Below are 14,772 nucleotides of genomic sequence, written 5' to 3' on the forward strand. Positions count from 1 at the left end.
CGGATAGACTCGACCCCGGGGAGGCTCAGCACCAGGCAAGAGGTCAATAGGACAGTCACAGGGGCGGTGAGGCGGAAGGGTCTCCGCAGCTCTTTTGGAGAACACGTCAGCATAGGGCCAATAGTGCTTGGGGAGAGAGGAAAGATCTGCGGGTACCTGTGTAGTAGCAACCTGAACGCACTCCCTCTGACATCTACCCTCGCAGGATTTACTCCATCCCAAAATTCTCCCTGAGGACCACTCAATATGAGGAGAATGGTAGCGAAGCCATGGTATCCCCAACAGGACCTCATCAATTCCCTCAGGAATGACTAATAGGGAGATTATCTCCTGATGTGATGGAGACACAGAAAGCGTTAAAGGAATGGTTTGGTGGGTAATCTGTGAGGGTAGTGTTGACCCATTTACCACTCGAACGGTTACTGGCTTGGCGAGCATCTCCAAGGGTATTGCGTGACGCTGGGCAAATGCGGAAGACATAAAGTTACCCTCTGCCCCAGAATCCACGCATAGCTCGACCATAAGAGTGGATGGGCCTATGGTAATTGTCCCCTTGAAGGACAATTTTGAGGCAAACGTCGCCGTGTCTAGTGTACCTCCTCCAACTGCCACTAGACGCTGACGTTTCCCCGACCGCTGAGGACCCTTGGAGGCAAGATGTCCTGACTGCTGGCAAACATGACGGACCTTATGTGCACGGGCGGACTGAGATTTGGATCCCGCTTGTGTCACCTCTAAGGCCTCATGTGACTCGGATGCCTGGACTGGAGATTCCAAAGGTTTGGCGAAGGTGGGAGCCAGCCGAAACCTATGCATACACTGGGCTCGCTCTAACCTCCGCTCGTTAAAACGGAGATCAATACGAGTAGAGACGGTTATTAATTCCTCCAGTGTGGCAGGAATCTCCCTAGTGGCCAGAGCGTCCTTAACGTGATCAGCCAGGCCCCTCCAAAATATGGGAATAAGGGCTTTATCCGACCACTCCAGCTCGGAAGCTAATGTACGGAAGCGGACGGAAAAATGGCTGACCAAGGACTCACCCTGAGTTAATGCCAGTAGTTGGAGCGCTGTGTCATGGGTGACTTGAGGTCCTAAAAAGACCTTTTTCAGAGTGCTCAGGAACAATGGAGCACTCTGCACCACATGATCACCTCGCTCCCACAGCGGCGTAGCCCACTCCAACGCCCTGTCCGACAAGAGAGACACAATAAATCCCACCTTAGCCCGCTCTGTAGGAAAACGTGTAGCCAGGAGCTCGAGATGGATAGAGCACTGACTCATGAATCCCCTACAAGTTTTGCAATCTCCAGAAAATTTTTCTGGCAACGGGAGGCGAGATAATGTCGGAACAGGGGTGGCAGTGGACAAGGTTGCTGCAGCCACGCTAGCAGCCTATACAGCAACTTCGGTAGCATCCACAGCTGAGGTTGAGCTCTCGAGAGCCGCCAACCTACCGTCCAGCTGCTGGATACACCGCAAAGATTGCTGAATGTCTGCCATTTACTAGCCAGACCTTGGCGCTAGTATTATGTTAAGGACTGGCGAAACGCACCAAGTACAAGATGAAATGGAACTAGGTGCGTTCGCAGTCCGAGGTCCACCGTGCAGGTAAAAACCCTGCTGCTAGTAAAGACGGACTATATGGCGGTACAATAAGAATACACACATGGGTTAGCTTCACCCTGTGTGAAGGAAGCGACCCTGTTGCATCACAGGACCGCGGTACCGCACATAGAGCGCAAGCAAGGAGTCACTAATCTCAAACCCGAGACTGAGGATTTGAGTGCAGAAGACCCCATGCGCTCGACACCGCAACTGGGGTGTCAGAGGAACATAAATAATAATATAAAGGCACAAGAGTGCGTGCGGTGCCGCACTGACGGACGCCACTAACCACCCAGGCTTGGGTCAGGAAAGCGCAGAGCAAGCGCACGGCGCCGTACTGGCGGACACAGCAACTGGTAGCTGTAATGTGTGTTACGTGCTGTTGGATAAGTCGGGCACTAGATAGCAAACATACACCTTCCGCGAACAGTCATCCAATAGGGAGGGTTATTTAAAGAACGACTTTCACTCACAACACACACACATATTTACAAGACAATACTAGCGCATGGCCGTGCGGTCATGCGCAGTTTATATAGTTGCAGCACAGGAAGCTGCTACCGAAGTTTTGCCCTTTCAGGACCTTCCTGGAGGACCAATGGAATGTGCTGCAGTACCTGAGCATGTGACCCTCGATCTCCAACGGGAGATTTTGCCCTGGGCATGCTCAGTGTGTGAAAATAAGGACTTAGTCCCAGAGAAGCCTGCTCGCCGCAGATCAGTGCAGGGTACAACAGGAGAGCCAGAAAAGGCAGCAGTAACCCTCTGCACAGAATCAGTCCCAGCAAGACGCTGGGAGCGACGCCTCCGCTGAGCAGACCCCACTGCGGCCGATGCAGAATGGGAGACCGCAGCAGACACGGATCGAGATTCCTCCTGTGCAGCAGAGGAAACTCGACTCCTAACACTTTGCACCCTGGGCTGACATTTTAATTTATACCATTTCAGGGTACATATGATGTTTTGATCGCCTCTTATTCCATCTTACTGCAAACAAAAAAAAACGTAATTCTTGAGTTTGTATTTGTTTTTTTCTTATTACGCCATGAACTGATTGGATTAATTTAGTTTATATTTTTAAAGATCTGACATTTGTGAAAGCAGCAATACCAAATATGTGTAGTTTTTCTGTTTTATTTTTTCACACTTTTTCTACTTACTTCAATAGTAACACTTGTGCTATACATAGCAGTGCTTTACCACTGCTATGTGTAGCAGAAATCACATTCTTCTATGAACGCCAGCCATGTTCAAGCGTTCACAGGAGATTCACAATGACAGGCACAGGGACCTATCGATGATGTTCCACGGGCGCCGATGAGCGAGATTAATCATGCACTTCTGAATTACAAAAAAGAAGAGAATGTCCAGCTTTACCAAATCTGTTAAAAAGAGTTTTCTTTATTCACAAACTTTAAACATGGAGGATACAGACTTCAGCATGAACCATATTGGTAAGAATCTCAACGCGCTTCTGGAGACTAACCTCCCTTAATCATGAACTTCATGTTAAATGCCGCTATCAGTGATTGACAGTGGGATTTAACAGGTTAATAGCCACAGGTGAGGCACCGCTCCACCCACAGCTGTTAAAGGCACTTAAAGAAGCCATCAAATGCAGGGAAAAGTGTGGGCTCACATCAAAGGCAGGAGCATGACCTTTTAACGTATATATATGTCAAACTATGTGAAGAGATTTACAATTAGTGAGCTATCATTTTTTGTAACAGATTCTTACCCTTACCGAGGGCAAACACACTGAATGTCATGAAAATTCCAACAGTTATTTGAAAAAAGATGCTTTATCATAGTCAATAGGAGATGCTGGTTACTGGCTGTCACACAAGAGTAGTCATGCTATAGAAAATATGCTTAACTTGTTTCAACTGCCTGAGCAATCTTATGATCTATACCAACAACTACAAAAGTTGTCCAGATGAGCGGTATCTTGAGTACCTTAAGTCAAAATCCTGTTGGAAAAAATGACCTTAAAAACCATCTGCATAGATGAGCATGTATTAATGTTTCTAATCATTAAATGGTTTGTCTGAGATCAGAAAATCCAAAGTAATGCCACTCCTATTTGCTATGCAGGGTGATGAAACTAATTACCATTTATGAGAAATGTATAGTAAATAGTTTGCAAAAAATTTCTTGCCCAGCAATATTTGCCACCTTGCTGCCAGGGCCTTCCCATAATGCCCTGCAGCTATGACATATTATGGATAATTTTAGATTGTACAGTGGTGGTGATCAATACCAGGGGAAACATAGATCAGTGGTTCACACTGGAGCACAGTTTGTGCTGGTGAAACATTTTCCATCATATGAGTCACTGGGTAACTCTCTCCTGTAGAGTATAGGCTTTATATGGTCAGTGGGGCCCTCTCGCTCTCCTGTAAAATGTAAGCTCTTATGGTCAGTGGGGTCCTCTCTCTCCTGTAGAGTGTAAGCTCTTATGGTCAGTGGGGTCCTCTGTCTGTTGTAGAGTGTAAGCTCTTATGGTCAGTGGGGTCCTCTGTCTGTTGTAGAGTGTAAGCTCTTATGGTCAGCGGGGTCCTCTCTCCTGTAGAGTGTAAACTCTTATGGTCAGTGAGGTCCTCTCTCCTGTAGAGTGTAAACTCTTATGGTCAGTGAGGTCCTCTCTCCTGTAGTGTAAACTCCTATGGTCAGTGGGGTCCTCTCTCTCCTGTCGAGTGTAAGCTATTATGGTCAGCCAGGTCCTCTCTCCTGTAGAGTGTAAGCTCTTATGGACAGTGGGGTCCTCTCTCTCCTGTAGAGTGCAAGCTCTTATGGTCAGCCAGGTCCTCTCTAATAGAGAGTGAGCTATTATGGTCAGTGGAGTCCTCTGTCTGTTGTAGAGTGTAAGCTCTTATGGTCAGTGAGGTGATCCTACCCATTTGTAGAGTATAAGCTCTTAAGGTCAGTAGGGTTCTCTCTCTCTTTCCTGTAAAGTGTCTTTTGGTCAGTTGGGTTTTCTCTGTTTCCTTTCCTTCACATGAATTTTAGGAGCAAATACAAGCATTCCAGTATTGAGATTTGCAAAAATGTATTTGCTGTGAACCCAACTTTGGTTGAAAATTGGGAATAGTTGATGAATTCGAATTTCAAACTATCTGTTCATTTCTAATGTAAATGATGTAAGATGTACAGGGGGCACTGAAGGTGGCTGAATTAGTCACTAATAGAGCTTCTGAGAAATGCTGACAAGCTGAATAGCAAAAAACATGCAAGTGCTCTGCTCCTTATCTAGCAGATGGTCCACCGCAGAAGTGGCCAGCAACCTATTCATTCAGCAGCTCACAATAGAACAAAACATCCCTCCATTCTTGAATACATAGAATATTTTTAATTAGAAGTAAAGTGCAAGGTTGCTTGCTTTTACAAGCACTTTGAAATTTTACTCATTAAAACCCATCGAGAAGCACTCTTTAAATGGAGCCTGTCATGTTGTAAATGGTATCTAACCTGCAGTCCAGATGTTATAGAGCAGGAGCAGCTAAACACATTGATATCCATTTTTGTGGGAAGACTTTCAAGTAAAACTTTTATTTTATTAATTCGCATGCTTGGTATTTGATTACATACAGTATCTGTCCATTGGGTAATTCTATATAGTAACTGGCAGTCTTCCATCTATGACTGAGCATGTAGATGTAGCTGTCACTTACTTGGTGGACCACCCACTGGACTCATATGTATCCATGTCCCAGAGATGTCAGAGAATAAAATACAAGTTAGTCTACGGTCACACAAAAAAATCAGGCTAGTTATGGTTATCATACTCTGATTAAATTCTAACTAGAGTTTAATCCAAGTTTGAGCAGAGTATGATCCAATTTTCTCAGATGAGGAGAAAGGAAACATTTCTCGATGTTCTTCAATCAGTCCGTCTGAGATGAACTGGGTTCTGTCCGATTTTTTTACACAGAATAATACACATGGATAACTGAGTGCGATCTGATACGGATGTAACTTGTGCATGCTGTGAGTTCATCAGAGGAAAAAATTGGACATGTGCATGGCCCCATAGAAACATTGGTCCAAGTGTGATCCAATGTTTTGTTGGATTGCACTCGAAATGAAACTAGGGTCATCTGTATGACCCTTTGGCTAAATTCTTTTCCATCAAACCCATATATCATACTGCTTAGAGTCACCTTCTCTTTATCTTGCTGTCCAAAGATCAGACTCTATGTACAATGTCACAGGTTTTCTCTAAGACTCACCAACTTTGTACTGCTTCAACCCTACAAATACTTTTTAAAAAGGATCTTCAACTTGCTCAAAAAAATGAGTTATATACCTTGTAAAAATCCCTGAGGTACCGTGATTGATTTTTTTTTACTATTGTTTGTTTTGTGCTGTGTCATTTAATTGCAGTGATACTTTAATTTGTTTCTACTGCAAGTCAGAATGTGAAATCTTTTTGAAGACCATCTGGGGGTTTCTTCAAAGTCTTCTATAGGAGCATACCCTTAAACCCTTAAACCCTCCCTCCCAGACACTACCAACCAATCACAGCTTAGCGACTGATCTAGCAATTTAGTGATCTTAGATGCTGATGAGCTATGATTGGCAGTCTATGAGATTTAGGGGGGGAAAGAGCACGCCTCCCATTGATAACTGTGAAGAAATGTCCAATTTGTCTTCAAGAAGAGATTTCACATAGTGCCCTTCAAAGTCAACAAATGTGAATATTTCTGCAGTGGAGTGATGTAGTGCAAAACGGAAAATTGTGGCAGAATCAGGGGAGATCAAGGATTTAACTCTTTTTTTTCAGCAAGTGACAAGGTCTTTTTAAATCACTCCTACTTTAATAAGGTATGCATTGCAAACATACAGTAACTTATATGTCAGTTATAACATCATACTAATAAAATTATTTCCTATTTAATTTTTGTTTTTACATTTTTCCACACCTACCACACAAGACTAAAGCTCAGTATATGGCATTTTATTAACATCTGCAATGAATTTATTAACAAATAATTTCCAGTAAATCTTGCCTTTTGCTGCTCAGTGTAGCCTGATTTATTCCTCCTGTGTTAATTACATTTGTATTCATTTAGATATTTCTTAAGAACTATATTACATTACAAGCATACAATGCATCCGCGCTGCTGGTTTCAATGGGTGCAGTTAAATTATTGATTTAACTGGTTTACAAGAATAGCTCTGCTGATGATTTTCTTTTTTTTCCTTCATTGCTCCATGTTTTCATTAGATTAGACAAATTACTAATTTTTCTTTTCCATATCTGACCTATTTGAACAGGATCCAGAACTGGTGCGCAACATCTGCCGCTGGGTAAGACAAGCTGTCAAAATTCCATTCTTTGCCAAGCTGACCCCGAACGTCACAGATGTTGTGCAGATTGCAATGGCTGCGCATGAAGGTAAAAAAAAAAATACAATTCTGACACCACATAGTGGATATATGAAATATCATGTCCAAAGGCAGTCAGATAAACTGATAATGGGAATTTATGTTGATACTGTTTTCTACAGAAATGTTAGCCCAGAGGACATGACTGAATAAAAGTGATTCAAATAATAATAATTGTAATAAAATATGTTTCTATTATTTATAAGAATATTAAGAAAATAGGGAAAAGGTTTATTAATTGCTTTTTTTATTTCAGACACATAAATTATAATTGTAGTAATAACGCAGAATCACACAATTAAAGCAAAAGACTCTAAAAGCCCTTATGTAGTTGGTCAAAATATCATATTTCCAGTGTAATGCTCAATTTTCCCAACCAACGATTGCTATTGATCAAATAATGTTGGATTTTTTGCTCAATATTAAGCATTGGCTGCATGATTGGATGCAAAATCTAATAAGACTGATGCGGTCTGAGATGCTTTTTTTTTATTTTAACACCTTAACTTTCATCCAACTTTCTAATGATCATTCTTTGGCCCACCTTTGACATATGAGTATGAGGGCTATGAATAGAAATATTACAATACTAGCTATAGAGCTTTTTTATATCCTCAGGCTCTAGAACTTTAGGTGGATCTACCGGTGTCTTTATCCCAATTTAGAAGATCGCTATTGTAAATGATGCATGATCGTTGAAGACCTTGTCACAGATTTTATACTTTGTCCAGTTGCCATGTTTTAAAGGCAAGCATCCAAGAGAATCATATATTTTTGCAGCATATCCACATTTGCCATCTGAAGCTGCACCCCTTCACTTCCATTCCCTGTCTGTCCACACCCTATCACTGTCAGACACAGATAGTAGAGGGCCCCTGTGCAAGAATAGTATACTGGGACTTTTACAGTCAAATAGCCCAGAATAATGAACAATTCCTCCTGCTTTGGAGGTAGAAAAGGGTTCATTTACGTCTTAGACACCTGTGTGGCTGCACAAGTTGCACCCATGATATGTGCACTCTTGTGTCTCCCGCATTTTAGGAGATTTGCTGACTGTTGTGTCTGAGAAAACCCTCACACATTAGACAAAATTCAAATGAAGTGGTCAATTTCGGCAATAAGAAATGAACATCAGATGATATAGTAAAACAAACCAATCCACCAATGAGTGTTCATGATATTTTAAAACACTGGTAGGGCATCTTAGATTGTCTTTGACCAATTATTATTACTAGATGCAAGAAATGAGCATTTCTGACAAAATTCAAATTCACCAAATCGAGGGGAATGTCCCTGAAAATGCTATTCTCATCAAAGTTACGCTCCATAAATTGAATGTTCTTTACTATGTTCTGGGGTCACTTCAGACCCCAGAAAATAACAAATGTTAAAGATGTAAAAAGAAAAAAACTCATACTCACCGCGTACCCATCCAGCTGCTCCCACTGCTGTCTGCTGCTGTCCCGTCATCTGTGCGTCTGTCATGTCGCATTGTGGAGCCTGCTCATGGCCTTACATCCTGGCCTACAATGGTGAATGCCAAGCTAGGACTTCTAGTTACAGGCCTCAGGGGTCACTGTGTTGGGGTCTTCCAGGGCCTGCCTACAGCTGGAAGTCCCGGCCGCAAAGTGAAGACTAGGCCGAAGATGTGGCATGACAGAAGTGCAGAGACAGGAACAGCGGTCAGGAAGCATTGGGGGGATGTCCGGAGCAGTCTACAGTTAATTGAATGTTCTTTTCTCCATTTTATCTTTAAAAAAAATTATACTCACTTCTCCAGATGTCCCTGCTACTATCCAATCGCTGTTTGGTGCTCTGCACCTTTGTTGCACGGCATCTCCAGCCCAGTGTTCATTGTAGGTCACAAATTCTGGCAATGAGCACGCACACAGCTAGAAGTCTCAGCCTACAGTGAACACCGGGCAAGAGAAGCAGCTTGAAGGTGGCATAAATAAAGGGACAGTATCCGGTAAGGTGTGCGTTGAGATGTCTTTTCTCTATTTAACCTTATGCTGGCCTGCTACTATTCAGCAAGGTGTTGGCTGACATTTTGCTGAATTTGTTTGGAGCGATTTACAAAAAACTCAGAATGTGGATTTTTGCAAAATTTGAGTCAAACAATTTTCCACACAATTATATTTGCCGAGTTCTACTAGCTTTATCATAAAAATACAATATTGGACTAAGTAGTGTGTGATGTGTTTGGAGCCATTAAATGTTTATGGAGGCCTCTATTCCGAGAGTCTCCTAGACAATCTGGAAGTGTCTAACCTCCAATTTAAGCTACTTTGCTAAATAAATCTAAATAATTTTAAATCATTATTGCTAAAGGGAAAATAGAAAATAGCAAATAAATTTTATCTACAACAGAAAATAAGTTTCTTTATTGTTTGTCATTTATACTACATATGGGAACCAATTTATTTACCAGTAGTCTTGAGTAAGCCGAATATTAATGATTCCTCAATCCCACCCATCTACTTTTTCCTACGACAATGTATACCAACTATGGTACAGTACATGGTTTTACTTTGAACCTAGTTAAGGGCTCCCTAGGTGACGACAACAACAATAACACTTTTACAGTAGATATGATGTACTACAGGGTTAAGATTTGCTTTCATGAAGGAAAGTTTTGTTCAGTGAAACCTTCATGAAAAAAAAGTTTAAAAACCAATGATGGCTTACATTTATGCTCTTATGATCAGCGGTCTTCTGTCTTGTTCTCTCCCAATAGAATGTAAGTTCTTATGGTCAGCATGATCATTTCTCTCTCCTATAAAGTGTAAGCTAGTGATGAGCGAGTGTGCTCGTCACTCGAGTTTTCCGAGTATGCTCAGGTGTTCTCCGAGTATCTTGGACATGCTCATACAGTGGGGCAAAAAAGTATTTAGTCAGTCAGCAATAGTGCAAGTTCCACCACTTAAAAAGATGAGAGGCATCTGTAATTTACATCATAGGTAGACCTCAACTATGGGAGACAAACTGAGGAAAAAAAATCCAGAAAATCACATTGTCTGTTTTTTTTACATTTTATTTGCATATCATGGTGGAAAATAAGTATTTGGTCAGAAACAAAATTTCATCTCAATACTTTGTAATATATCCTTTGTTGGCAATGACAGAGGTCAAACGTTTTCTGTAAGTCTTCACAAGGTTGCCACACACTGTTGTTGGTATGTTGGCCCATTCCTCCATGCAGATCTCCTCTAGAGTAGTGATGTTTTTGGCTTTTCGCTTGGCAACACGGACTTTCAACTCCCTCCAACGGTTTTCTATAGGGTTGAGATCTGGAGACTGGCTAGGCCACTCCAGGACCTTGAAATGCTTCTTACGAAGCCACTCCTTCGTTGCCCTGGCGGTGTGCTTTGGATCATTGTCATGTTGAAAGACCCAGCCATGTTTCATCTTCAATGACCTTGCTGATGGAAGGAGGTTTGCACTCAAAATCTCACGATACATGGCCCCATTCATTCTTTCATGTACCCGGATCAGTCGTCCTGGCCCCTTTGCAGAGAAACAGCCCCAAAGCATGATGTTTCCACCACCATGCTTTACAGTAGGTATGGTGTTTGATGGATGCAACTCAGTATTCTTTTTCCTCCAAACACGACAAGTTGTGTTTCTACCAAACAGTTCCAGTTTGGTTTCATCAGACCATAGGACATTCTCCCAAAACTCCTCTGGATCATCCAAATGCTCTCTAGCAAACTTCAGACGGGCCCGGACATGTACTGGCTTAAGCAGTGGGACACGTCTGGCACTGCAGGATCTGAGTCCATGGTGGCGTAGTGTGTTACTTATGGTAGGCCTTGTTACATTGGTCCCAGCTCTCTGCAGTTCATTCACTAGGTCCCCCCGCGTGGTTCTGGGATTTTTGCTCACCGTTCTTGTGATCATTCTGACCCCACGGGGTGGGATTTTGCGTGGAGCCCCAGATCGAGGGAGATTATCAGTGGTCTTGTATGTCTTCCATTTTCTAATTATTGCTCCCACTGTTGATTTCTTCACTCCAAGCTGGTTGGCTATTGCAGATTCAGTCTTCGCAGCCTGGTGCAGGGCTACAATTTTGTTTCTGGTGTCCTTTGACAGCTCTTTGGTCTTCACCATAGTGGAGTTTGGAGTCAGACTGTTTGAGGGTGTGCACAGGTGTCTTTTTATACTGATAACAAGTTTAAACAGGCGCCATTACTACAGGTAATGAGTGGAGGAAAGAGGAGACTCTTAAAGAAGAAGTTACAGGTCTGTGAGAGCCAGAAATCTTGATTGTTTGTTTCTGACCAAATACTTATTTTCCACCATAATATGCAAAAAAAATGATAAAAAAACAGACAATGTGATTTTCTGGATTTTTTTTTCTCAGTTTGTCTCCCATAGTTGAGGTCTACCTATGATGTAAATTACAGACGCCTCTCATCTTTTTAAGTGGTGGAACTTGCACTATTGCTGACTGACTAAATACTTTTTTGCCCCACTGTAGATTATGTTTGTGTCGCTGCAGCTGCATGATTTGCGGCTGCTGGACAACATGAATACATGTGGGAATTCCCTAACAAACAGGCAATCCCTGCATGTGTTCATGCAGCTGCGGGGACACAAGCATAATCTATGAGCACGCCCAAGATACTCGGAGAACACCTGAGCATGCTCAGAAATCTTGAGTAACAAGCATACTCACTCATCACTTGTGTAAGCTCCTATGGTCAGTGGCAGGGGTGTACATATCATTGAAGGAACCAGTGTGGTCTCACAGGGGCCCAAGAGGTAAGTAGCCCATTTCCATCTCCAAAGCAGGTGGAATTGTACATTATGATGAGCTATTGGACTGCTCAGGGGCCCTCTTCTGTCTTTGTCCGCCAGTGGTTAGTGAGGTCAATTGGGCTCTCTTTTTTGCATTTTGTGAGCAATTACAAGCTTTGCAATATTAAAATTTACACAAATTTAGTCAAATTAGTTAAATTCAGCAAAGCCGGTGAATTCGACTTTCAAATGTTCTGCTCATCTCTATATAATATGATATTATTTTTCTATTTTCTGCTGTCTAAACCTAGAGCACCTCTTATAATAAGGTAGAGTATGTTGTATTTAAACAATTGAAACTTAAAATTTCACTTTCTCTACACTATGAACAAATGGCAGCGATGATACTGTATATCGACTCTGATTCATTATTGCCTCGATGCCTGTTTTTTTGTCTATCTTTGTGTGTTTTACTCATTTTTTCTGTTTGCACCAAATTCATTATTCTTTCTGACGTCTTTGAAGTTTGTTTTATATGTATTCATCTTTTTTTCCACTTTGTGGGCAGGGTTTAGCAATTCAAAATGTTTTTGGCTTATTCGTCAACTGCGACTTTTTAAATTGTCGCTAAATTGGATGCAACTTCTCTCTAGTCACCACCCCTGAAGTATTTATTAGCATTCAATTTGGTGTATTTTTGTGACATTTGGTGAAAATTGTGTGCACAATTTTGACAAATTTGAGACCAAAAATAGCAATTAAAACCACAAGACAAAAAGGGAAATTGACCTAAAGAATAATGAAAATGATGAATCAGAGTCTCTGTATGTGTAAATATAATTATTATTAACAGTTATATTATTACTAACAATATTATTAATAATAATAATGGCCAGCTTTGTAGTTTGGGGACAAAATGCACATTAAGTAGAAAAATTAAACTGAACATTTTTGTTGTTGTGTCTCTCAATAGGAGAACTTGGGCATTTTCATTTTGTCATGAGACATTGACAAACCTTTCTGAAAGAGCAAAATATAATTTTCCATGATATATTAATGGGTTAAAAATGTTGTGTCGTAGGTGATGCAGATGGCGTTACTGCAACCAACACAGTTTCAGGACTGATGGGACTCAAAGCAGACGGTACACCATGGCCTGCAGTCGGAAGAGAGAGCAGGACCACATATGGTGGAGTGTCTGGTAGGTGTTGCCCTTTATGTTATGAACTCTCCTTAAAGGCTGTTAAAGCCTCAGGGGGTCCATGTTAGAAGCTCAGATGGCATGTTCACTGTAGGACACAATTCTCTGAGCACAATCTTGATCATTGTGTTTCTAATAGCTGTGACAGATGGAACATATTGAGTGTGAAGAATCTGACGTTGCCCTTTACTTAACAGTAGAGCCCAGCAGTGTAATACTGGAGCAAGGTCACTAGGAAAGAGTCAATTCTTGGTCTACTTCTCTCATACAGTTTTTTATGTATTACACTCTTTATCTTAAACTAAAAAGTATTTCTTTCCATCCAGGTACAAAATTCTAATCAATTTAATGTATAGGAAATTTTTCAGAAAAAAATAAAAAAAAATAACAAATATATTAAAGAAAAACAAATCTAAACGTCTCAAAGGAAAGATTAATTTGTTTTGCATTCAAATTCATATTAGCAATACAAAACTCATCGATGAAATTAATAAATGAAGTCTACATAATTTTAAGCTCTTGAGACAAATTCCAATATTAATGCAAGACAGACCGGCCTTTGGTATCTAAACAGGTAAAACACTACAGGAAACCAGGGAAATGCTGCTGATGGACCAAGTATCTTGTCTTTCTCATAAATTAGGTAAGTTAAGGAGTCTGTTGCAAGGTCTTGCAGAGATTAGAAATTTGCTTTGTGCGTGCTGTGACTAGCAGATATAACGCTGAATGCAGACCCAGATTTATCGGAGGAAGCAGTTATAAGGCAATGTTATCCACGGAGCATTACACATAATGCACTAGAGAGAGCATGTGCGGGCTGGGGATGCAGGAGGAAAGTAGCTAAAATCTTTCAATTAAAATATCTCAACTGATATCATAGCTTTTTATTTTTTGAACATGCTAGTTCTTTAAAAAAAAAATACAATTAGGTCCAGAAATATTTGGACAGTGACCAAATCTTTGTGATTTGAGCCCTGCACACCACTATTTTACATTTCAAAGGAAACAACTCAGATGCAATTAAAGTGTAGACTTTCACGATCATTTAAAGGGATTGAACAAAAATATCCTGTGAAATGTTTAGGAATTGCAACCATTTTTCTACAAAGCCTACTCATGTCATGGGATCAAATGTAATTGGGCAAATTAAGTTTACCTTAAATAAAATGTAAATTTTTGATATTTTGTAGAGAATACTTTGCAGGCAATGACTGCCTGAAACCTAGAAGCCATAGACATCACCAAACGCTGTGTTTCCTGTGATGCTTGCCCGGTCTTTACTGTAGCTGACTTTAGTTGTTGCTTGTTTGTGGGTCTTTCTGCCTTAAGTTTTATCTTAAGGATACGAAATGCATGCTTGATGGGGTTGAGATCTGGTGATTGAATAAGCCATTGCAGAATATGTTGCGTCTTTACCTTAAAGTCCTTGGTTTCTTTCGCAGTATGTTTTGGGTCAGTCTTCATCTGTATTGTGAAGTGCCGTCCAATCAGCATTGCTGAATTTGGTTGAATCTGAGCAGACAGTATAACCCTGTACATCATCAATAAACACTAGTGGCCCAGTGCCATGGCAAGCACGCATGCCCATGCCATCACACTGCCTCCACCATGTTTACAGAGGATGTGATATGTTTTGGCTCATGAGCCGTTCTAAGCCTTCTCCATATTTTCTTCTACCCATCATTTAGTTACAGGTTTATCTTAGATTTATTTGTCCAAAGAATGATTTTCCAGAACTGAGAAAGCTTCTTTAGGTGTTTTTCTGGATTGCCTATTTTTAAGGCGGATTAATGGTTTGCACCTTGTCATGAACCGTCTTTATTTGCTATCATGAAGCC

General features: G+C 41.1%; 1 protein-coding gene across 1 annotated transcript in view; it reads left to right on the plus strand.

The window, feature by feature from the left end:
• Positions 1-14,772, plus strand: part of DPYD (dihydropyrimidine dehydrogenase) — a 1,420,302-nt gene that overhangs the window by 1,051,174 nt on the left and 354,356 nt on the right. Inside the window, exons 17-18 of the mRNA XM_069737684.1 lie at positions 6,883-7,003; positions 12,815-12,934. Coding sequence (XP_069593785.1) covers positions 6,883-7,003; positions 12,815-12,934 — 241 coding nt within the window. The remainder of the gene's footprint in view (positions 1-6,882; positions 7,004-12,814; positions 12,935-14,772) is intronic.

This window comes from Ranitomeya imitator, chromosome 8 (genome assembly GCF_032444005.1).
Source record: "Ranitomeya imitator isolate aRanImi1 chromosome 8, aRanImi1.pri, whole genome shotgun sequence".
In the NCBI taxonomy this organism is placed as follows: domain Eukaryota; kingdom Metazoa; phylum Chordata; class Amphibia; order Anura; family Dendrobatidae; genus Ranitomeya; species Ranitomeya imitator.